This window comes from Schistocerca nitens, chromosome 4, assembly GCF_023898315.1.
Source record: "Schistocerca nitens isolate TAMUIC-IGC-003100 chromosome 4, iqSchNite1.1, whole genome shotgun sequence".
In the NCBI taxonomy this organism is placed as follows: Eukaryota; Metazoa; Arthropoda; class Insecta; order Orthoptera; family Acrididae; genus Schistocerca; species Schistocerca nitens.
The window spans coordinates 147,215,526-147,240,047 of record NC_064617.1 but is presented as its reverse complement, the minus strand read 5'-3'; the positions used below and the strand labels follow the sequence as shown (position 1 = coordinate 147,240,047).

At 41.0% G+C, this 24,522-nt stretch overlaps 1 protein-coding gene across 5 annotated transcripts in view; it reads right to left on the bottom strand.

Annotated features, from left to right (window-relative positions):
* The window catches only part of LOC126251336 (RNA polymerase II-associated protein 3-like), a 117,648-nt gene that overhangs the window by 46,469 nt on the left and 46,657 nt on the right, over nt 1-24,522 (bottom strand). For all 5 annotated transcript variants that reach the window (XM_049951691.1, XM_049951690.1, XM_049951692.1 and 2 more), the window contains 2 exons: nt 2,729-2,854; nt 909-1,036 (listed from right to left, as the gene is read on the bottom strand). In XM_049951691.1, coding sequence (XP_049807648.1) covers nt 909-1,036; nt 2,729-2,854 — 254 coding nt within the window. The remainder of the gene's footprint in view (nt 1-908; nt 1,037-2,728; nt 2,855-24,522) is intronic.

The following is a 24,522-nucleotide window of genomic DNA, read 5'->3' as shown; positions in this document are numbered from 1 at the left end:
GACTAGTAAGTGCATGGCACGAAACTAATAAATCTCTTTGTTGCTTCCGAGGTGCATCTCCAATGTGATTATTAAATGTTGGCTAACTGGTTTTTAATTATTCCCTATACAGACATCCCCCCCCCCCCCTCCCTCCCCTACCAATGTGCACAAGGGTGACAGGGTCATTAATAATGATTGGTCAAGGATCAAGAACCACATTTTTGGAATTGTAGTCTGACACTTCTTAGCCCACATCACTGTCTACAGACACTTTGGAACATCCTTCTATTCTGTTTCATAGCATGCTGGTTGTTTATTGTATTAACTATTACATATTTTGCTCATATTTTTTGATATCAGGAAGAAAAGTGTCATTAGCAAAAAAACTGTATCAAAGGAAATATCAAATCAGGAATCTGTAATACCAGTCATGTGAAATTCCACATTTTGCTGATGGAAACACTTAAGGTAGGAAAAAGCTGACATTTCACTTATGTTAATTTACTATATGTTCCAACATAACAAAAATAAAATTTCATTATATAATTGTCATCATTATGTATAGTATAGTTGGAGAGAACATTGAGCCACATAATGGTTTGTTTCTTCACACGTCTAAAACAATGAAAGAAAATGACAAAGAAGGAATTTCACAGCATATACATCACACCTTTTTTGGACATAGGAGTAAAAATTTGATAAGTTACAATAAAGTTATTGAGGGACTTTGCTAAAAACCAAGTGAAGAAGCCATTCAGTGTCTGCTACTGGTGTGTTACTTCACTGATTTATTGAGTGTTAGTGACAAGGAGCAAGAAAGGCAAAAGTAGAAGAAAACACATTGGTACACATTTATCTTAATTACAGTAAACAATTACAAGACATAAATAGCTTATCTCCTAAATATTAAATAATTAGTGACTTACTTGTGTAGTTTAAGGTGACACAAAGCCCGATTTGCATAGAATATGGCATCAAATGAGTACCGTTCGATAGCTCTTGTGTAACACTGTAATGCTTCAGTCCACTTCCGTTGTTTCACGAACTTATTCCCCTGGTGAAAATTAAGCCACACTCAAATACAGAAGGAATATTATTGTTTTATTTAACACCAAATGATTTTTATGTGGTCAAAAACAGAAAAGAATACTGTTTTGAGACATAGTACAAAGTCATTTTTCTGAATATCTCATTTGCATCATCTCATAATGATATTACACAAATATTCTCTTTTTGTTAATTTATTCTGTGCTTTTTTACATTAAGACATAGTACTGAAGAGGCATTTTAGTTCATATATAATAGGACTTTTCACCAATGTACATTTTTTATTATGAATGAAAAATACTTGTTATTACCATCAAAACTACTGCTCAAACACTGATGAGCCAAAACATTATGACCCAATGCCCACTCCAAGATTGAAAACCACTGGCATTGTGGGCACATTACACAGTAAGGAAAGTATATAAGTGGAATGAGATGAATGGGGAACCATTCTAGTGATAAGACAGGCCACAAGTAATCCACTGCCACATTGTTGTAGCCCGGCACCCAAGGAGGAGCATCTCGGGAATGGAAGATTGTCAGCTGTTCGCATACTATGGTTGTGAGCATTATTGAAAGCAGTTGAAGGACAGTGAAACCACGAGGAGGTGACACGGTGTTGGACGTATATGATTCATTACAGCACATGCCTACTCTGTAAATCGGGATAGGTGGTGATCTGTGGTAGATCTGACAACAGAATACAATGCTGGTGCAGGCACAAATGGTTTGTGATCAAACAAAATCATCAACTACAGTTGCAGTGGGTATGAGATCATAGACACTGAACCAGACCAATGGAAATGTGTCAGATGATATGGGTATCATGTGCTTTGTTAACACCAGGTCGATGGTCACATTGTGATATGATGATAGCCATGCAAAAGGTTGCTCAACACATGCAATGCACGTTCACCTGAGCATTCAAGGATGGTAGCAATTAAAAGCACAATGACAACTATGGTTTATATGAACATTATTGTGTACCATCTTGATCAATTCATACTTGATGGGTCCTGCAATACTGACAGCACCTTCCACCAGGATTACTGTCCACATTCCAAGGCCAGAATGTGGTTGCTTCATACATGCAATGTGCCACAGCTGAAACTGGGGGGGGGGGGGGGCAGTGTTATGGGGTCCTTCACCTGGGCTTCCAAGAGTGGTAGTAATTGAAAGCATCATGATAGCTGTGGACTACATCAAAATTATTTCAGACCACCTATATCCATTCATTCTTGATGTCTTCCAATGTAGTGATGGCCTCTTCCAGCAAGATAACTGCCCATGTCCAGAGGCCAGAATCATGCAACAGTGGTTTGAGGGACATTACAGTGAACTCCCAATGACAACTTGGCCACCAAATTCACCTGATGGAACCCATATGAGATGCTGTTGGGTGTTTGCTCTGCACCTGCAAGCCACTGGCCCATAATTTATATGAACTGCATGGCCTGTGCGTAGGCATCTGGTACCACATATCTCTAGAAACATACAAAGGATCTGTCAAAACCACTCCACAGAATCACTTTTGTATAGCTTTCCAAAGCAGGATCAACACACCATTAAGCAGATGGTCATAAAGTTTTGGCTTGGATATTAATGATGACTGAACACTATTTTGGTGAACGGTCCTCAGCAAGACTTTTAAAAAAACATCAGACCACAAACACAATGTTTGATTATCTGCCCAACTTACCATTTCTTTCTCATAGTAAGCTTCATCTTTAATCTTTTGTTCACTTGCAATATCTGAATTCTTTCCTTTATGATCTTTTACAACTTTGTACTCCATTTCCCTATCTACAAGTTCACAAGCTTTATCCTGTAAGAAAAGAATTACATGTTATGGAACATAACAAAACCTGCAAAGTAAAACAGAGTTGTTATCCACAAAAAATGAAACATGTAATCAGCTCACAGTGCTATTATACTTTGCTTCAGACTCATTATTTGATCCAGCATTACTTTCAGTGCTCCTGGTCGATCAAATAATGAGTCTGAAGCAAAGTGTAATAGCACTACAAGAAATTAGATGGCCAGGGAGTGGAGTTTTAGAAAAGAAAGGCGAATATATTCTATAGCTGCAGTGAAAGAAATCACCATCTGGGGACAGGATTTGTTGTACACCATAAATTAAAGCATTTGGTAATAGAGTTTACACCCATTAGTCCAAGATTATTAACACTCAGGATAAAGGGGAAATTCTTTAACTACTCCATAAATAATGCCCATGCACCAACAGAAGAATCGAAAGAAGAAGAAGAGAAAGAAGTATTCTATGAATCTTTGGAAAGAGTATATGATGAGTGCCCAGGGCATGATATTAAAATAATAGCCGGAGACCTAAACACTCAGGTGGGGAAAGAACAGATTTATAGACCAATAATGGTCACCAGAATATGGGAAGAGGAGAAAATGCCCCAACAATGGAAAGAGGGTATCATATGTCCCATATATAAGAAAGGAAATAAGATGGTGAGTAGCAATTACAGAGGTATCACACTACTTTATTTGGGATATAAAATACTCTCTAATATACTATTCGACAGAATACTCCCGATCATACAGAGGGAGATGGGGCTGTACCAATGCGGATTCCTTCCTGTGAAGTCAACTATAGATCAAATATTCACCTTAAGACAAATCCTGGAAAAAACAAACAAATACGGAGTTGGCACGCATCACCTCTTTACAGATTTCAAAGCAGCATATAATAGCATAAATAGAGAGCAGTTATACCAAGCTCTAGATGAACTGGGAATCTCTAGAAAGTTGGTAAGGCTGGTGAGAATGACAATGAGCGAAACACAAGGTAGTGTAAGAATAGGAGGAATGATGTCCAGCACATTGAGTATTAAAACCGGAGTGCGACAAGGGGATGCATTGGCATGCCTTCTCTTTAATGCTGCCCTGGAGAAGGTGATGAGAAACGCAAACCTTCTGAATAGGGGAACGATCTTCTATAAATCAGTGCAGATACTGGCCTACACAGATGACATAGATATAATAGCAAGAACCCAAAAAGCAATGGAAGAGACATTTACAGCTCTTGAACAGGCCAGTAGGAACATGGGGTTAATTATTAATGAACAAAAAAACAAAATATATGGCAGCTGGAAAAGCACACAGAGAAAATATGCCAAATGCAATAACAACGGGCAATTATACATTTGAGAGAGTTGAACATTTCAAGTATCTGGGCTCAACAGTTACACATCTAAATGATACCGCCCATGAAATTAAGCAGAGATTAATACTGGCCAACAGAGCCTATTTTGCCCTAACAAGACTTCTATCCTCAAGGCTCCTGACTTGTACCACAAAATTAACTATGTATAAATCACTTATACGACCAGTGTTTACACATGCCTCTGAAGCCTGGAGATTAACAACTAAAGATATTGAAACACTGGATGCATTTGAAAGAAAGGTACTTAGACGAATTATTGGCCCAATCTGTGAAAGAGGAAGATGGAGGAGGAGATACAACCATGAGTTGGATATCATATACAAAGACCAACCCACCAGAAGGATAGTGAAATCGGGGCGTGAGTCGTGCCTGGGCAGCTCAGATGGTAGAGCACTTGCCCGCGAAAGGCAAAAGTCCCGAGTTCGACTCTCGGTCCAGCACACAGTTTTAATCTGCCCGGAAGTTTCATATCAGCGCACACTCCGCTGCAGAGTGAAAATCTCATTCTGAAAGAAATACAAGTCTGAAAGAACAGACACCACACATTCATATAAAAGAAATATGTGTTTCAGCATTTTTGGAAATTTAACCCCTATGAGGGTGAAATAGTGGGTGACTGTTTCTTTTAATAAATCATCATTAGAGTACTACTAAAGCATTTTTTTTACAGCTACATCTATGAAAATGGTATTTAAAATCTCAGTTAGAAAGAAAAAAATAAAGTGCTTTAGTGTTTCTGGAAATTCAACTTCAAACGGATGAAATGTTTTATCAAAATATTCCATTATGAAAGCATTTTTTAAGTTAACACCATGAAAATTTGAATTTGGGTCCTTCATTAGAAATAAAAAAGTATGTGTTTCACTGTTTTGGACAATTTAACCCCTATACGGAAGAAAATTTTTAAGAAAATATTTTGTTAAATTAAAAAAAATTGAAAGCTAAATCTTTGAAAACTTGTATTTCACTTCTCGCCAACATAAAATTCACTTAAAAAAAAATCTGTGCGGACCATACAGCTATGAGACCAAAGCAGCAGGCGCCAAACTAATTATAATTAAGATTATGTTCAATGAATGCTTGAACTTTGTATATTGATCAAACTTTCTGTATATCATTCACTGCCATGTGCTGCGTGTCATTGAATGACATCTTGATTATAGCTATGACATTTTTTCCATGAAAATGATTAATTTTCCACGTAAATGTTGAAACATGTTATTTATTTTTATTATTAATCAGTTATTTATTATCCAATGAAAAGTGCTCTTGTTTTAAACTATGTGGGTATTTTTTGTGTGTAAACCTGTATCTTCACCTATTAAATACTATTTATAGAGCTGAATGAATAGCAACTTTATGTTGATAGGATACTGAAAAGGCTGCACCATGCAACAGCCCTTAGTAGCAAACTTCTGGGAATTCCACTGGTTGCGCTGGCCTGATTCAGGCTTTGTCCGTACTTGTCATACGCTCAGGGTCCATGGGCAGCAAAACTGATATTTGCTGTCACCTCACTGGGCTAATGAACCATGCCCATTTCCACCGAGGCTCACCTATTTGAAATGCGTGCCATTATGTTATGTTTCAGTTTCTTGATAATTCCAACACTTTGTTACCTCTGATGGTCCCGTTTTCTTTCTTAGTTTTCCTCCACAAAAATTTACATTCTGATATATTTCTTACAAATTTATTACTTCTAAATAAATCTTTAAAAGTTTTGTTTTCCTTTTTTGGCAAGTTGCTACTACATTTCTCCGTCCATTTATCTTTTTCAAGACATTTTCATCTGATTTTCTTAGTGTCCAGCTATCCTTGTTAACCTTCTTCATAGCCACACTTTAATTCTCTGTAACTACTTTCCATCTGTCTTCAACAGTATTCGGTTATCACAGTCATACAGGAGCACAGTCCGGACGAAAATCTGTATTATCTTTTTTTTTCTGTAGTAAATGAATGGCTCACTACCAGCTTTCACTGAAAGCATATTTTACTTGATCAAGTTGTGGTTCCACAGCTGATTAATATGAATTTTGAGTAGACCCATCATAGGAATTATTATAGGTTGATTTATCATCTGGTTTCATTGTATAAAAACATCCTAAGGTGTATTGCAATTCAAAAAGACACAGATTACACTAAAAGTTACTAAACAGTGGAAAAGAACAATGATACTGTCACAATTCTGCTTTTTGTGAGCATTATTTATCAAGACTGTTGGTGGATATTCAGTGTGACATTTACATATCATATAATATGTGCATGTTTGAGTAACTTTCAGCCTAATTTGTGTTTCAATCTGCAGGTCACATAGATGTTCGTACACTATGAAACCAGTCATGGCTTAATAAATGAGCTTAAAATAACAGCTGTAGTGGTTTTCTTAACATCCATGTTTTGCTGTTGCAATTCTTTTTTTTATTTCCAAGTTGCATCTGTTGTTTCTTGTATTAAGGTAACAAAATTTATCAACTTACCCTATTTTATTTCTTTCAGTTTGGACGTGAGATGATAGTTTCTGATTTGCTTACTATCAAAAAGTATTTTTTCTTCCTTTCCCTCTATTAATTTTAAGTACAATTTCTTCACAGTAGCTGTAAATTTAGAAAGTACGTTCTGGCGTAACCACAAGCGCCGAAACGAAGAACGCAAGAACAGAGAAGGTGTGGAGATGATGCTGGCCAATGGTGAGATGATTAGGACCACACCACAACAGGAGCACCCCCTGCCAGCCTCGCGGAGTACAAGATCCGGTACATTATTAACACAGTACTAGACGGACAGTACTATGATAGCAGTGACATGTGATCCATACCAATTGTTTACATGGACATAGTATATAGGAAAGGACTGACTGTTTGCATATTGCCGATTGCTTGCGACACGTTCTTGTAAATACAAAGTTAAGTATTGCCAATCTGCTTTATTGAAATAAAAACTACTAACGTGATTTGCTTGAATTGTTGTATAGCATTCCAAGAGCACAGCATCCTTTAGGCACTCTATACGAGATGAATGGGCACGACCCCAAGTATGGCGACAAGTACTACGCCGAACCTCATGCTTGATGGCCACGGAATTTGCTGTTATTTTTTATTAGCTAGCACCTTAATGTTCTCGTCTTTAATTTGCAGGGGTTTATATATTTGCTTTAAAAGTTTCTTGCCGTTTTTGCTAATCAGTGTTTTCAGGTGGGCGTTTCAGAAATTTTCTTTGCTTTTTTGCTTGCTTGCTTTGTCTGTCTGTTGCATTTGTGTCTTCCAATATGCCCACCCCACCTGTCCTCTCCTGCCCCCCCTGCTCAGGCACCACAGTCACAAGCGTTACATGCAACACAGCTAATGCAGATCTTTCAGTTCTAGGCACAACAAATCTCTAATTACTCAACATGGTGCAGCAGCTACTGGCCAACACTGTCCACCTGACGAAACAAGCACTGCCTACTACAGCTACTGTACCACCTATTTGACAGTTTTGTGACCAAGAAGAGGAATGGTTAGAGTGATTGTCACAGTTTGAGGTGCACTTCCTAGCTCACAATGTACCAGCTACTGTGAAACTTCCATATCTATTAGCAACGGTAGGAAGTGCAGTGTTCTGCCTCACAAAACTTTTTCCTAATGCCATTCGGAGTGAACTTTATGACCAAGTGGTCGACAAACCAACTATCTATTATGACCAACAAGTGAATATGGTAGCAGCTAGGTATCAATTCTTTAATTGCAAAAAATGGTCAGAATAAGCTTATTGCGAGTGGGTAACAGATTTCTACATCTACATCTGTACTCGGCTAGCCACCAAGCGGTGTGTGGCGGAGGGCACAATTCGCGCCAAAGTCATATGCCCCATCGCACGAGGGAAAAACGACTGTCTGAACGCCTCAGTACGATCTCTTATTTCCCTTATCTTTGAATGATGATCATTACGTGATTTGAAAGTTGGTGGTAATAATATATGCTCTACATCGTCGGTGTAGACTGGATTTCAGAATTTAGAGAGCAGCCCCTTCTGTTTAGCATGTCGTCTATCTGCAACTGTGTCCCACTTCAAACTTTCTACGAGATTTGTAACGCTCTCGTGATGGCTAAATGTACCAGTCACGAATCTTGCCGCTCTTCTTTGGACCTTCTCAATCTCTAGAATCAAACCCAACTGGTAAGGGTCCCATACAGACGAACAATGCTCTAATGGTATGATAAGGAAACGCAAATTCAAATGTGCTTGCAGTGCTTTACATTCATATGATACATTGCGTGATGCAATCGTGTACAATGTATCTGATGTCAAAGTCGGAGAACAAATTTTGCCACAGCCCGGTCCATCAATTCAGGAGGTAGTGGAAATACTAGATCAGTACAATTCCGGTGCCTTGCTGGTTCAAACATTTGAGCAGCCAGCTATTTGTCGGGTTGAGTCCCTTAGTTGCGATCGGCCCATTCGGCGGCGGTGACAGCTCGCCACGTCAAGTAAACAACCTTCTATGCCACGTAAACAGTTTGCTACATGGGCAGGTACACAGGTGAACAGAATTAAGTCTTGCCCACTGTATTATTCATGAGACAAATGCAAAGACTGCCCCTCCCGACAAGCTCAGTGTTATGCTTGTAGTAAGAAAGGACAAGTACAATCCATATGTTTGAAACAGAACCAACATAAGAATTCAGCCTACTCACAAAAATCTAATCACAAGGCCCATGTCATTAATACAGTATATTCAAAGTCTGCAAGAGGCATTCGCAAAACTGGCACGCGAGTAGTTATTTCAGTGATACAACAGTTGAACAAAGTTTTTGTTCATTTACTTCTTTGTGGGAAACGTGCGAAATTAAGATTGGACTTGGGCACCTCTGTCACATTGCTCAATCGTCACACATACGAACTGTTAGGCTCCCCACACCTGTCTAAACCTAGCACGCAACTGACGGCCTATAATGGACAAGACATTCCCGTTGTCAGAAAATGTACTTTGCCTGCCATGTATCGCTTGAATACGCGAACAATGGCTTTTACAGTGCGACAATTATGTGATGGTGAGAACATATTTAGTCTTGATTCTTTTGATTAGTTTGGCTTTAACATTCATTCAGGACAATGTGTTGTCAGTGTCTGCACTCCATGCAAAAGACAGTATCACTGGCTTGCTACAAGAATTCCTGTAACTCTTTTCTGAGGGTTTAGGTAAGGCTGACATTTTTGTTGCACATATTACACTGAAAGACAATGCTCAGCCAAAATTTTGCTGGGCTAGAACTGTTACCATTGCAATACGGGACAAGGTCACAGCTGAACTTAAAGAACTGCAAGATAGCAGAGTTATTACGCTCATATCAGCTAGTCAATGGGAAGTCCACTGCTTTTGCTCCCCAAACCTTCAGGTCACATTCACCTCTGTGTTGACTAAGTCTACAGTCAATCCACAAACTGTGAGTGATACTTATCCATTGCCACGTCCCGAGGATCTCATGGGCAGACTAGGTGCTGGATGCTATTTTTCAAAAACTGATTTGCACGACACATATCTTCAAATACTGCTTGATTAAGAATCTCAAAAAGTGTGTGTAGTAAATACTCACTTAGGTGTGTTTAAATATTTTGTTTGCTTTTTGGCACTGCTTCCGCACCTTCCATTTTCCACTGGTATTTGGAACAGCTGACTGCACAAATACCAAACTGTTCAAACTATTTCGACAATATTGTCGTGGCAGGTCATACACCTGCAGAACATATTGCAAATTTACATGCTCTGTTTTGCGTGTTATCTGATGCAGGACTAAAGTGTAGACTGGACAAGGGCAATTTTTTTAAACCTAAGTTGCAGTCTCTTGGTAATGTCATCAAGGTGTACATCCTCTTCAGTTGCATTTGTTAGCCATACGAGATTTGACAGTTCCTTACACTGTCACAGAATTACACACAGTTTCAGGGAAAATGAAGTATTATATTTGGTTCATACCGAATGCTGCACAAATCGAAGCTCCATTGCATTGCTTGTGTCACAAGAATGCCACCTTTGTTTAGACAGATGAGTGCCAAGTAACTTTTCAAAAACTTAAAGATGCATTGCTCAGTGATCGATGCTTGGTTCACTTTGATCCTGACAAACCAGTTGTACTGCAAGTTGATGCTTCCTCTTATGAAATCGGTGCAGTGTTTTTGCACTGAATTGGTGATAAAGATAAGCCTACTGCTTTCACATCAAAAGTGTTGTCCAAAGCTCAGTGTAACTACTCACATATTGAGTAAGAGGCTTTGGCTATTGTGTATGGTGTCACCAAATTCAACCGTTATTTGTATGGCAGAAAATTCTATTTAGTAACAGATCAAAAGCCTTTGGAGTCCTTGTTTCATCTGACACAACCGGTTCCTGTACGAACTGCCCCAAAATTGCAAAGATGGGTTTTGTTGTTGTCTCAATACCAGTAATACGAGATTGTGTATCGTCCGATGGCTCAACATGGTAATGCGGACGCAATTTCACATCTTCTGATTGGCCCTGACAGACTTTGACGCTGCTGCTGCCTCTTGTTGTCACATCGATGCGCAGGATTCTGAATTGCTATCTTTTCCGCTGAACTACTAGATGATTGCACAGGCCACGGAAGTTGATTCAGATATGAACATTCTGCTAACACACATTCGCACATCTTGGCCTCGTTCCTTGCATAGCATAAAGAACTCTGTAGTGCGCCGACACTTTGCACGACAGCATAGCCTTACTGTACAGAAAGGTGTGCTTCTTGTTCAAAATGACAATGGACAGCCGTGTGTTGATCCCTACAGCTTTGCAAAAAGAAGTGTTGCAGTTACTTCACCAAGGATATTTGGGGAATGTTGGTACATCGCAGTTAGCACGTTGACACTGAACTTGGCAAGATATGGACATCCAAATAGAACAGATGATGTCACAGTGTCACGCCTGTGCGGAAAATCAGTCCGCTCTGCCACAAAAATTCTTTGCTTGGCCTTAATCGCAATCGCCATGGTAACGTCTGCATATAGACTTTGCGAGACCTTTCTGGAACACTCGTTCGTTGATTGTGGTTGGCTCGTACAGTAAGTTTCCTTTCGCTGCGCCAATGAACTGGACAATGTCATGTAGTACAATTCAGGTATTGTCATCGATTTTTTGCCTGGACGGTTTATCTGAAGTAATAGTCTCAGACAATGGACCTCGGTTCATGTCAAATGAATTAGAAACATTCTGTGAACACAGTGGCATACAGCTTCTAACTAGTGCACCATTCCATCCACAGTCAAACGGCGAAGGGGAAAATCTTGTCAGAACCTTCAAGCAGCAAATGGCCAAACTTGGCTCTGCACACACTAGGGATCAAGCACAGCAGAAGTTTCTCACCTTTTATCGTTTGCACCCACGAGATGGACCATCGCCTGTGGAATTGATTTACAGTCGCCACTGTCGGACACTGCTCCACCTTCCTCAGCATCCGGCACCGAAGGAAGGCCACAAGTATCGCTTTGCCCTGCTTGATATTGTCTTTTACAGGGTTTTTAGCGGCAGCAAATGGTGGGGGCGAGGCAAGATAGTCCGTTGACTTGGCGCTTGCATTTATCTTCTTTCAGCTGCAGATGGCCACCATCAAAATCAAACTTCATCTCTGTCATGTGAACGATGATTTTTCAGTGTCTCTTCTCCCAGATTCATGGGTCCAGAGGGCGGCGCAGCCACAGCACACAGCAGCCGCCAGAGGGTGTCACCATGACACCGCGGGACGACCCCATGGAGACAGAGCCTTCGCCTCCTCTCGTCCTACTGATGCAGCTGGATCCACCCACATTGCAGCAGTCACCGCCTTTATCTGGTTCACGGCATCAGGAGGTGGATGCATGCCCTTCTGGTTGTTTTCTGGGGGAGGTTTCCGCCTGAGTGCAGACTGGATGGCGGGGTACGGCCGGAAGCTTGAGGCGCCATGCAGCCACAGCTTCCAGTCCGGCAAGCACCTACACTCCTGCCCGCCCCGCCGTGGTCGCACTACCTATATGAGCGTGGTCATGTCTCATTGGTGAGGGGTGGGGGTGGGGGTGGAATGTTCTGGCATAACCACAAGCACCAGAACAAAGACAACGAATGCAAGAACAGAGAAGGCGGTGAGACGTTGTCGTCCAATAGTGCAATGATTAGGACCACACCATGACAGGAGCGCAACCTAGCTGAAGAGAATATAAGCACCGCTCCTACCAGCCTCACGGAATACAAGACCTGGTACAGAATTAACACAGTACTAGTACTAGGAGAGCACTATGATAGCAGCGATGTGTGATCCATATCAATTGCTTACATGGACATAGTATATAGCAAAGAACTTTAAACTGTTTATATGTCACCCATTGGTCACACATAAAACTGCTAAGTGTGTTGAAGGCTTCTATTCAGTAATCCTGTTGACCTGTCTGGCGTGGCAATAGAAGACAGCAAAAGAAAAGCTGAAGCTTTAAATTTCAAGGTTTAAGAAATCATTCACGTAGGAGGATTGTACAGAATGACTGCTGCACAAACTCCTGTACAGAGGACATGCAAACAGGCATCCTTCATGTTGAATGCAACTTAAAAATAGTTAAAAATCGGTCAGATGCATATGGCAGTTGCACAACGAGGGTTCCATACAAACTTCATTATATATATCGACAATTCATCCATCCTGGGAAACAAGAACCTAGACTACTTTTGCCTGTTATCAACATTGATACTGGCAAGACATTGATTCCACGATTTCCAAGAATTTCAAGAACGTTTAACTTTAATTTTCAGGTCAGATAACAAAATAAAAGAAACACTTTTTTTAAACAATGGAAACTCCAGGTACGAATATAAACTCTGTAATAAAAGACAGATTGCTACATACCGTAAAGAAGATAAGTCACGTTGGAGACAGGCACAATTAAAAGACACTCACATATAGCTTTTGCCTACAGCTTTCAACACACACACACACACACACACACACACACACACACAAAGCAAGCTCACCTCATGCACACACAACCGTCGACACTGGCATCTCAGTCCGGAGATGCTAGAGTTAGCAGTTTGTGTGTGTGTGTGTGTGTGTGTGTGTGTGTGTGTGTGTGTGTGTGTGTCTTCGCTGACAAAGGCTGTGACCGAAACCTATATGCGAGTGTGCATGTCTTTTAATCATGCGTGTCTGCAGCTTGACGTGTCTTCTTTACAGTAAGTGGCAATCTATCTTTTCCTACATTGTTCAAGTACTTTTTTTGTGTTATGTAACTACAAATAAACAAGATCCTGATTTTTTTTCTTTACTGGTACTATGGACTGCTGCTTCTTACCAAATTTTATGATTCTAGGTCAATAGGAAGCCTATAGGTAGTAATGAGTGACTTTGTGTGTATCAAATTATGTGACATAAATGGAAGCGTAACTTTTTTACACCACCAAGGAACCACAGACCTACACATGTGACATAAATTGTAGCTTGATATGTTACCTGTTCCTGAGATAATGGCATCTTAACAGATGGACAAGCAGGAAGTCATTACAAATTAACAATTTTCAGATTTGTTCCATTTAGTTGTACTAAGTTTTATGATTCTAGGCCAACGGAAAGTACCCTACAGGTTTTTATGAGTGAGTTTGTGAGTATCAAATATGTGATATAAACGGCCATATCTTTTACATAATTGACTCAGAAGCTTACATTTATTACAGTGCCAAAGGACCCTAGACCTTGGTATGGTTATTTAAATTTTAGCTTGATATGTCTACCCATTCATGTCAGAGAACAAACAACAAACAAAATATTTTTTTCATGTGATATAATTACAACTTTATACTTTTCAATTTTTTTCCTTTTGCTTGAACAGTGGAACACTGTCTCTTGCCAAATTTAATGATTCTAGGAACCCGGGAAATACCCTGACAAATTTTGAAATCTAAACGGTAAGTTACGACATAAGTCAACAATCTGTCTTTCAGCTACGGTACAAGAAACAACAGTGTGAATGAGGAAATATCTAAAAAAACTTGCAAGCAGATGATGTTTCCTGATGTGAACAAAAACCTTAAGTACTAACATCAACATCTTTTGCAATGACCTGTTTTTAGATGGAGAAAGCAAGCCAAATAGTATGTGTGTTTCATTAAGACCACTGAGGTTATTTTATTCAAATAAAATGAAACACTTTTGGTGACAACAGTATGCATTTCCGTGGAATCACAAGACAGATCTAAAATACCTTCATTGGTTTCAGAAATAACCTCAGAAAAAAGTAGACCTCTTGAAAGAAATGTGTAAGGCAGGGAAGAATTGTGTAAACCAATACTGTAGGTGACTGCCAATAACACATTGGTTCTACTATGTTTGTTATTGTCAGTTATTACCCATTGTGTTATATCTATTATTTTACTGGTATTGTGTGATTTTTCTTTCAAGAAATATATGAGTACAAACTTCCAGTGACTGACAATTTTCTTTTTCTTATCGTCCATACTTTTCAACCTATAAACTACTTTTGAAGTGCCAAAATGCACTACAACAAATAAGATGTCCATAAATTGCCAGACTGTAAAATGTACTTGCGATGCGACAGCTGCAATTCCTGAAATCCATCGCCCATGGCCTCTGGCCTGATGAGGACCACTGCATTTCTGGGTCCATGGATAAACCATGAGAATATGTTGCATTATGCCACACACAAACAGACCCAGCCTGCGGGCAGATCGATGAGACTAGATCCAACGGGCAGGGCCCGCACATTACTGGGAACTCAATGGCTTCAGATCGGCAGGCTCGATCGATTACAGAGACCCGCAGAAACAGCCTCTGGTTTTGGCCCGTTGTGGAAATCCACTCGTGTGGCCAGCTATTCAAGAGCCACAGACAGCATGTTGATGAAATGAGACCGCAGTGATCAATCCATGCAACAGATCACTTGTTCAAATACTCTGAGAATCAATAATAATGAAGATAGGTAGTAACTCATTGTAAAGACGATTACTGAGCTGCAGACAGACACGTGGAAAAGCCACTTACACTCTCACAACTAAATTTTCAACCATAGCTTTTATCAGAAAATGAGAGCACACACACATTCACACAATCACTCAGACACGACTCATGCACACGCGTCAGCTGTCTCCGGCCACTGCGTCTACTGTCTCTGAGAATCAGATTTAAACAAACCACTCCTCACATCCCTGTGCCTCTCGTCAGCAGCTTCTAGGCTAGTGGCAAGAATTGACTGCAAGCTGAGGGGAGTGGTAGGAAGGGGAGAAGCAGCAGGAATGAGGGAGTACAGAAGCAACCAGCTGCTTCCAGCCAGCAACGATGCACGATACCTCAGTAAACAAACCATTTCATCTACTGAGACAAAAATGAGATTTTTCCAGTGTTTTCTTCAAATTTCCCTGTTTTCTCTGACATGTTTGAAATTCCCTGACATTCCCTGATTTCTAGAACCTGTGGCAACCCTGAACATCCTCAGCAACTTGTCTTATGGTAATCTGATAATTTTCCAAAACAATTATCTTCACAGCTTCAACGTTATCACATGTTGTTGATGTGCTTGGGGGTTCCAGAGCGAGATTCATCATTGGCATCTTCTCAGCCATCTTGGAAGAGCTTGGAACACTTGCAAACTTTTTTTTTTGTACCTAGAGCAGACTCACCATATGCCACTGTCAACATTTCAAGTGTTTTAGAGCACTTGATTCCATTTTTCACACAAAACTGGATCCAAATTCTTTGCTTCATTTTTTATAATAATCTAAAATCACCTAACACACTAAAACATGTCTAACCTTTCTATTTGTCAAAAACAAATGAAGTTTGCTGTAGTGTTGAAACTAAGAACATACGTTCGGCACATGTGTACCAATATTTTTTTTTTTTTTTTTTTTTTTAAAGAAGAGATCAATAATTGAATGCATGCTGCCCACACCATTTGCAAAGTTCCCTTACTTTTTGAACAGCCCTCGTACACTGCAAACCTGGATGAAAAGCAACAAGCATATTCCTAGTTTACTGGAAAGCTTTTGACATACTGCTACACTGCAGATGGTTCACAAAGGTTCCTAGAATATACAATATGTTCTCAAATATGTGAGTGGCTCACAAAGATTTTAAGCAATAGAAACCATTACACTGCCTCGGATGGCGAGTGCTCATCAGAAACAAAGATATTGCCTAGAGTACCCCATGGAAATGTGATAGGACAGATCTTGTTCTCTTTCTACGTAAATGATCTGATGGAAAGGGTGAGCAGCAACCTGACTGCTTGCTGATGATGGTGTGGTGCGAGGGAAAATTTCATCACTGAGTGACGGTTAGAGGATACAAGATGCTGCTTGAGTCAGTCACGTCGATTAAACATCGACACATAACACTGCAATGTGACACAAAATGGAACAAACGTGTAAGGTAAGTTGTAGAGAAGGTGAATGGTTGACTTTAGTTTACTGGGAGAATTCCAAGTGTACACTACTGGCCATTAAAACTGCTACATCACGAAGATGACGTGCTACAGACGCGAAATTTAACCGACAGGAAGAAGATGCTGTGATATGCAAATGATTAGCTTTTCAGAGCATTCACACAAAGTTGGCGCCAGTGGCGACACCTACAACGTGCCGACATGAGGAAAATTTCCAACCGATTTCTCATACAAAAACAGCAGTTGACCGGCGTTGCGTGGCAAAATGTTGTTGTGATGCCTCGTGTAAGGAGGAGAAATGCGTACCATCACGTTTCCTACTGTGATAGAGGTCGGATTGTAGCCTATCGCGATTGCGGTTTATCGTATCGCGACATTGCTGCTTGCGTTAGTCGAGATGCAATGAATGTTAGCAGAATATGGAATCGGTGGGTTCAGGAGGGTAATACGGAACGCCGTGCTGGATCCCAATGGCCTCGTATCACTAGCAGTCGAGATGACAGGCATTTTATCCGCATGGCTGTAACGCATCATGCAGCCACGTCTCTATCCCTGAATCAACAGATGGGGATGTTTGCAAGACTACAACCATCTGCACGAACAGTTCGACGACGTTTGCAGCAGCATGGACTATCAGCTCGGAGACCATGGCTGCGGTTACCCTTGACACTGCATCACAGACAGGAGCGCCTGCGTTGGTGTACTCAACGACGAACCTGGGTGCAGGAATTGCAAAAGTCATGTTTTCGGATGCATCCAGGTTCTGTTTACAGCATCATGATGGTCGCATCCGTGTTTGGCGACATTGCGGTGAACGCACATTGGAAGCGTGTATTCGTCATCGCCATACTGGCGTATCACCCGGCGTGATTGTATGGGGTGCCATTGGTTACACGTCTCGGTCACCTCTTGTTCGCATTGATGGCACTTTGAACAGTGGACGTTACATTTCAGATGTGTTACGACCCGTGGCTCTACCCTTAATTTGATCCCTGCGAAACCCTACATTTCAGCAGGATAATGCACGACCGGACGTTTCAGGTCCTGTACGGGCCTTTCTGGATACAGAAAATGTTCAACTGCTGCCCTGGCCAGCACATTCTCCAGATCTCTCACCAATTGAAACGTCTGGTCAATGGTGGCCAAGCAACTGGCTCGTCACGATACGCCAGTCACTACTCTTGATGAACTGTGGTATCGTGTTGAAGCTGCATGGGCAGCTGTACCTGTACACGCCATCCAAGCTCTGTTTGACTCAATCCCCAGGCGTATTAAGGCCGTTATTACGGCCAGAGGTGGTTGTTCTGGGTACTGATTTCTCAGTATCTATGCCACCAAATTGCGTGAAAATGCGATCACATGTCAATTCTAATATAATATATTTGTCCAATGAATACCCGTTTATCTGCATTTCTTCTTGGTGTAGCAATTTTAATGGCCAGTAGTGTAGCTCACCTATATATAGAAGACCATGCACAGAACACTTGTGTGACCCATTCTGGAGTACTGCTGGGGTGTTTGGGATCCCCACCAAGTCAGATTAAAGAAAGAGATTGAAACAACTCACAGGCTTGCTGCTAGATTTGTTATCGCTATGTTCGACCAACAGGCGAGTATTATTTAAATGCTCCATGAACATATATGGGAATCCCAGGTGGGAAAAAGATGTTCTTTCTGTAAAACACAATTGAGAAAGTGAAACTTGTGTTTCTCCCAGCATATAGAATGTTTAAATACCTTACATAAGTGCTGCCATGTGACATCTTTGACATCTACCATGCTGATTGTCGAAACCATGTGACTGCGCTTCCATAAGTAATTTGAGCTAATGAGAACATTTAGAGATCCAGCATTTGTGACAGACTGCAGAAAAATAATACTGCCAGCAACAAGCATCTTGTATCAGGACTGTGAAGGCAAAATAAGAGAGGCCAGTGCACATACAGACGCATAAAGCTACTAATTTTTTCCTTGCTCCATCTGCAGTGGGACAAAAAAGGAAATCACGCAGATCCATATTTCGAGATTTCCAGAATGAGTTTGCCATGGTGCCACACTGCATGCTGTTCATGCAAGTCTGAAGACACGGAAAAGGTTCCCAGATATGCAGTGGCCAGAAAATTTTTCACGTAACAGAATGCAGTACAATGTCCTTGATGGCGATTATTCCCAGAGACAAAAGAATTGTCAGGAGCGCCCCAGAGAAATTTGATAGGAATGCTCTTGTCTCTATATACATCAATCATCTGATGGACCGGGAGAGCAGCAATTTGTGACTGTTTGCTGATGGCGAAGTAGTATACAGTAATGTACCATCATTGAGTAAATGTAGAACGATACAGGATGACAGACAGAATATCTATTTGGTGTGATGAATGGCAGCTTGTTGTAAGTGTAAAACAATGTAAGTTAATGGGGATGAATAAGAAAAACAATTCTGTAATGCTCAATTACAGTACTAATGATGTGCTGCTCAACACAGTCATGTCAGTTAATTAGCTAAGCATAAAGCGACTAAGTACAATGAGCATGCTAGGATGACACTAGGGAAGGTGACTTGACAGACTTCAGTTTATTGGGAGGATTTTAGGAAAGTATAGCTCATCTAAAAAGAGACGGCACAGACATCACTAGTGCGACCCATTCTTGAGTACTGCTCAAGTGTTTGAGATCCCCTTCTGCTAGGTATGTTACTGGCAGGTTCGTTCAGCACACGAGTATTACAGAGATGCTTCCTGAACTCAAATGGTAATTCCTTAAAAAGAATTAGAGATCCAGTGTTTGCAGCTGACAGCAGGATGATTGTGCTGCCACCAATGCACATTTCATGTAAGAACCTTGAAGACAAGATTAGAGAAATTAGGGCTTGTGCAGAGGCATGTAGACAGTTTGCAATGCCCCACCCAGTTTATCCTAATAGGGATACGTATTCACCTATAATTGTCCCTGACTGGCGACAGCACTCAAATATTTGTGGGCGGACACTCGTGTGTAGTAAGTAATCAGCAATAATTTTACTGATCTCTCTCTAGTATGCAGAGCTTGTATCTTACCACACAAATAGAATTATGATTAAAGGAACCAACAAAGTAATGTTATTAAAAACACTGAAAAGGAGGGCACAAATATTAATGCACAACATTTTGTGATAACAATGTTACACCGCAAATGACTAACATCGACACTATACATGTACTGAATTAATTGGTGGGAAAACGAATACTTTCATCTGCACAAAAACACCTCTATTGTATACATGATACATTTATAAATAAATGTATTGTGAAGTATTCAGTGAAAATAAACTGCTAAGCATTGAGATGCTTAACTACTGTGGTGGTGCTTTTATTAGTAGTGTACCTAGGCATCATTATTTTCATTATGTTTTACAGTACCTGATCATCCTGTATAGAAATGTGCTTTGTAATTATTACTAAACCATTGCACTTTATGTCAGAACAAGGTTGCAATGTTGTGATTACACTATCCTTAAACAAAAAACACCGTATCCTGCACTTTATCAAACTGGAAGTTACTTTCATTACATGCAAATAAATTTATGAAATCGTGTACACTGCAGTGCCACCACAGTGTTTTTCTGTTGTAGGTAAGTGAAACTGCACAGTACCTTTTGGTGTCTTCTTCTGCACCACTGCTTCCAATTTGTAGCAATTTTTATAGTAAAATAGTTGGTAAAGATTATTTGGCAACTCTATGATGTGTCACTCAATTTGCCAGTAATAGAAATTTAGAACATATCATATTTATAAACAGCTCAAATATCTTCACAAAAATAGAAAGGACAGGTGGTAAGCACTGCTTATAGCCCCTAACAAGAATTGTGACAGTGTGATGAATTTTCAGCCTTTAATTATCGCTAGGATGTCATAATACTTTCCATCGTCATACCTGGCCAGCACAATGGATCTTGCTGAAATGTAATGCATGCCACAACAACTTCAAACTGGTCCACAAAATGGATAGCCACATCTTCTTCTTCGGATCAAAACACTACAGAATTAATAGTAGCAACTTTATCTCGTCCATCCGATGCTTTTATAACAATTATGTCCAATTTTGGCACCACAACGTAATGTACGTGTTCACCATTTCACACGTAACTTGAGTCTGTCTTCCACTTTACTTAGAGAATGTTCTAGTGAGCAAAAAGGCAGTAAATTTTGCCGCCAAAACCCTTCCATGGGGAAGTCCCTACTGATTATGTCTTAAGAATAAAGACATGACTTGTACATTTGTATTTACATAATGTCCATGACAATTACAATGAAAAATGCTGTTTTACAAACTACATATAACCATACACATAACACTATTTAAACAGTAATGTTCAAAAATATATTTACAAGTTAAGATTGATCATTTATCTGTCTGGTGACAGTGTTGTACAGTGCTAAGTGAGCTCAGTTTATCACTATTGTCACTAGATGGCAGAAGCGTGCCATGCTAGCTTTGACACCTCACTGCCTTCTATGTATTGTTATCCATCTATGCATGGCTAATCCTTGTAATACAAAAAATAATGAATTTATATTAATGAAATGCAACAGTTTATATAAGGTGGTAATGATACGTGTATTGTCACGTCTTTTTTCCTTTGCTCTATTTGAGAGTGGAGCAGAAAGGGAAATAACCAGTAGCAGTCCAAGGTCCCTCTGCCACGCACTATATGTGGCTTCCGGAGTATGTATGCAGAAATAGATGTAGGTGGTGGTTGTTAGTGTTTAACGTCCCGTCGACAACGAGGTCATTAGAGACGGAGCGCAAGCTCGGGTTAGGGAAGGATTGGGAAGGAAATCGGCCGTACCCTTTCAAAGGAACCATCCCGGCATTTGCCTGAAACGATTTAGGGAAATCACGGAAAACCTAAATCAGGATGGCCGGAGACGGGATTGAACCGTCATCCTCCCGAATGCGAGTCCAGTGTGCTAACCACTGCGCCACCTCGCTCGGTGGAAATAGATGTAGATGAATGACTTGCAGTATTACAAGTTACTATCTGTCATGCATCATACACTGCCTTATGAAGTATGTATGTAGATGTAGACGTAAATGTAGTTCTTTTTTGCATCTTGCATTATATGCTTTTATCATGGACGTAACATTTCAGACAAAAAATGTTCAATTCTTGGAGCTCTTTTCAACAATACTAAATTTCCCCATCTTTCTAGCTGATATATGAGTAAGGAAGAACGTGTGTGTGTGTGTATTTGTTAGCATGCAATACTATTACATAAATATTTCAAAACAGAAGTATGGGAAGCAAGCTGACAAAAGATAATTATTACAGCTAAAAAAATAACAAATATAAAATGATGATAATAATAATAATAATAATAAGAAGAAGAAGAAGAAGAAGAAGAGGAAGAAATAAATCATACTTCTGCAAACCATACAATGTGAACTAATGCTGTTTAAAGCTGATTCATACAATACTCATTACCGTAGTAACCAAGTAATATGCGAAACCTATCCAAGTAACACAAATATGGCTTTATTCATAAACCTCTAAACAATAATGGAAATAAGCCTCTCGTGACTCAACATTTAACAAGACAAAATAATCATACAGAAGTCACAATGTAAGTGATACACAGAGCAGCTACTGTCAGTGGTACAAACTAAAAACACAGTGAGCGTGAGTCAGCACTGCTCCGTGTGTATATTATATATGTGCGAGTCACCAGTAGGTAGCGCGGCAGAGACTGTGCCATGTGCATGATTTCTACAGGCAGCCTCTAGTTAATGGCTCGTGCTAACACAGTTGGCAGTTGATTCTAATACATATGTGCGGCAACACTAATCCTTGGTGCGCTCTCACTCACATGCAAAAGTAGCAGGTTGCAGCACATATCTCTCTCATGTGAAGAGGTTGCCCAGGCAAAGGAGGAGATGCCAGTGGCCTGACGAGAGAGATATCCATTGGATCCAGAGGGGCATCATCCAGTCCCTATGGAGGGGCTGGGACGATGTGCTGGGCGGGCACCAAAGCGTAGGGCTGGAATGCACGGAGATGTGGGCACACACGAGGGTGGTGAGCCCACGCAGCACCTGATGACAGCACCAGGGAGGAAGGAGCATCACCATATCTGCATCGTCATCAGCAAGTAGGTTCCAGTGCAGAGGAGATGGGGCTGGACCCATCAGCGACAATTGGCCGACGCGGTGGCGATGAGGGGTCCAGTGGACATGGTCCGAATGGAACATCAGGATGTGGCAACAGATTCAGGCTAGAGAGACCTGCATCCAGCACCAGAAAGCTGGAGGAGGCAGCCAATGGAATGGGAGCACCTCCACAGCAAGTGATGACAGGCTCAAAGTGGAGGGCAACAGGGCGTCAGTGGCACTGGGGGCTGCACATATGAACCTGTAGCTTCTAGCGGCAAGTGGAGGTGTAGCTGATTAAAGCAGAATGCCTATAGCCTGCTGGCTGTATGGATGACACAAAGACGGCATCCCTGGCAGTGGAAAACAGTGGCTGGTATCCACTTGGGCCAGCGACCAAACCCTCGTGCCCACACTAGCAATCTCAACATGAAGCGGGCAGACGAATTCAACTGCGGCAGGTGCGGTGCAGGCTGCGGGAGGTGAAGGAGTGTGCGTGGTTGCCGACTGTGAAGCAATTCAGCTGGTCTCAGCTCTCTCATAGGCGTGAAATGGCAGGTGCTCAGAAAACTGAGAAGGGCGTCCTCCTAGCGACATATCCACAAACTTTTTTATTTGAGACTCGCACATACATACTAGCCGTTCTGCCTCACCATTTAGTTGAGGGTGAACTGGTGGAGCACTGAAATTACGAATGCAGTGACAGGAACAAAACAATTGAAAGGTGTGAGAAACAAATAGGGGCCCCATTATCAGTAAGTAAGGTACAAGGTAACTCCTTAATACAAAAAAAGCCCTCAAAAGTGTACTAATTGTGACCTCAGCCGACATCGATGCACACCAGAGAATGTAAGAAAACCAGGAAAATGCATCCACAACGAAGAGCCAATGGGAACTCAAGAAGGGACCACAAAGTCTACATGAATGCGTTCACATGGCTGGCATGGAGTGGAACGGGGAGACAGAGAGACCATGGAAGCTGTCTATTGCCAGATACATTGCCCCAAAGCCGCTATAAAAACGACATTTTGCCATCAATGTTTCCTAGCTACCAGCTAAGTGTGCCAAACTTCCATACGGCCTGATGGAGGAGGTGTAGAACCTCGTGCCATCACATGGCAGGAATGAGTACTCTTCCACAGACAACAGCAAAACATCGTTAAAAACACACAGGTGATACCTTAAGGAAAAATACAGGCCCAGGGGGTCTGAAGCCCGACCCGGTGGTTTATCTGGCCAGCCCTGTTGAATAAACTGAACCACCTGGCAGAGAACCGAGTCGGCGACAATGGCAGCTGCTACGTGCGAGCTGGCAATTGGGAAACCCTCCACCACGTCCTGCATTTCAGTATCAAATTGGTGGAAGCAAAACAATTCTCCACAATCAAAGTCAGAATCAGACCCTACAGGAAGGCAGGACAAGGTATCCGTATCCGCATTGGCATGTTTAGATGTAGGCGGTGTGCTGCCTTGCGAGGCAAGGAACCATGAAGGTACAAGGAAACCTAAGGTTTATGGTCAGTAATTAGGTGAAACTTAGAGAGAGAGTGAGAAAGAGAGAGAGAGAGAGAAAGACTAAAGAAAAAACATGAAATTTCTGGAGAGCATAGACTATGACAAGCGCTTCTTTTTCTACCCAAGAGTAATGCTGCTGGGCCGGAACAAGAGATTCAGAGGCGAAGCACAAGGTCACTGAGAGCTGTTAGTGTATCAATGCACTAGGACTGTGTTGGGGCTGTAATGTGGGGCATTAGTCACCAAAACTATGA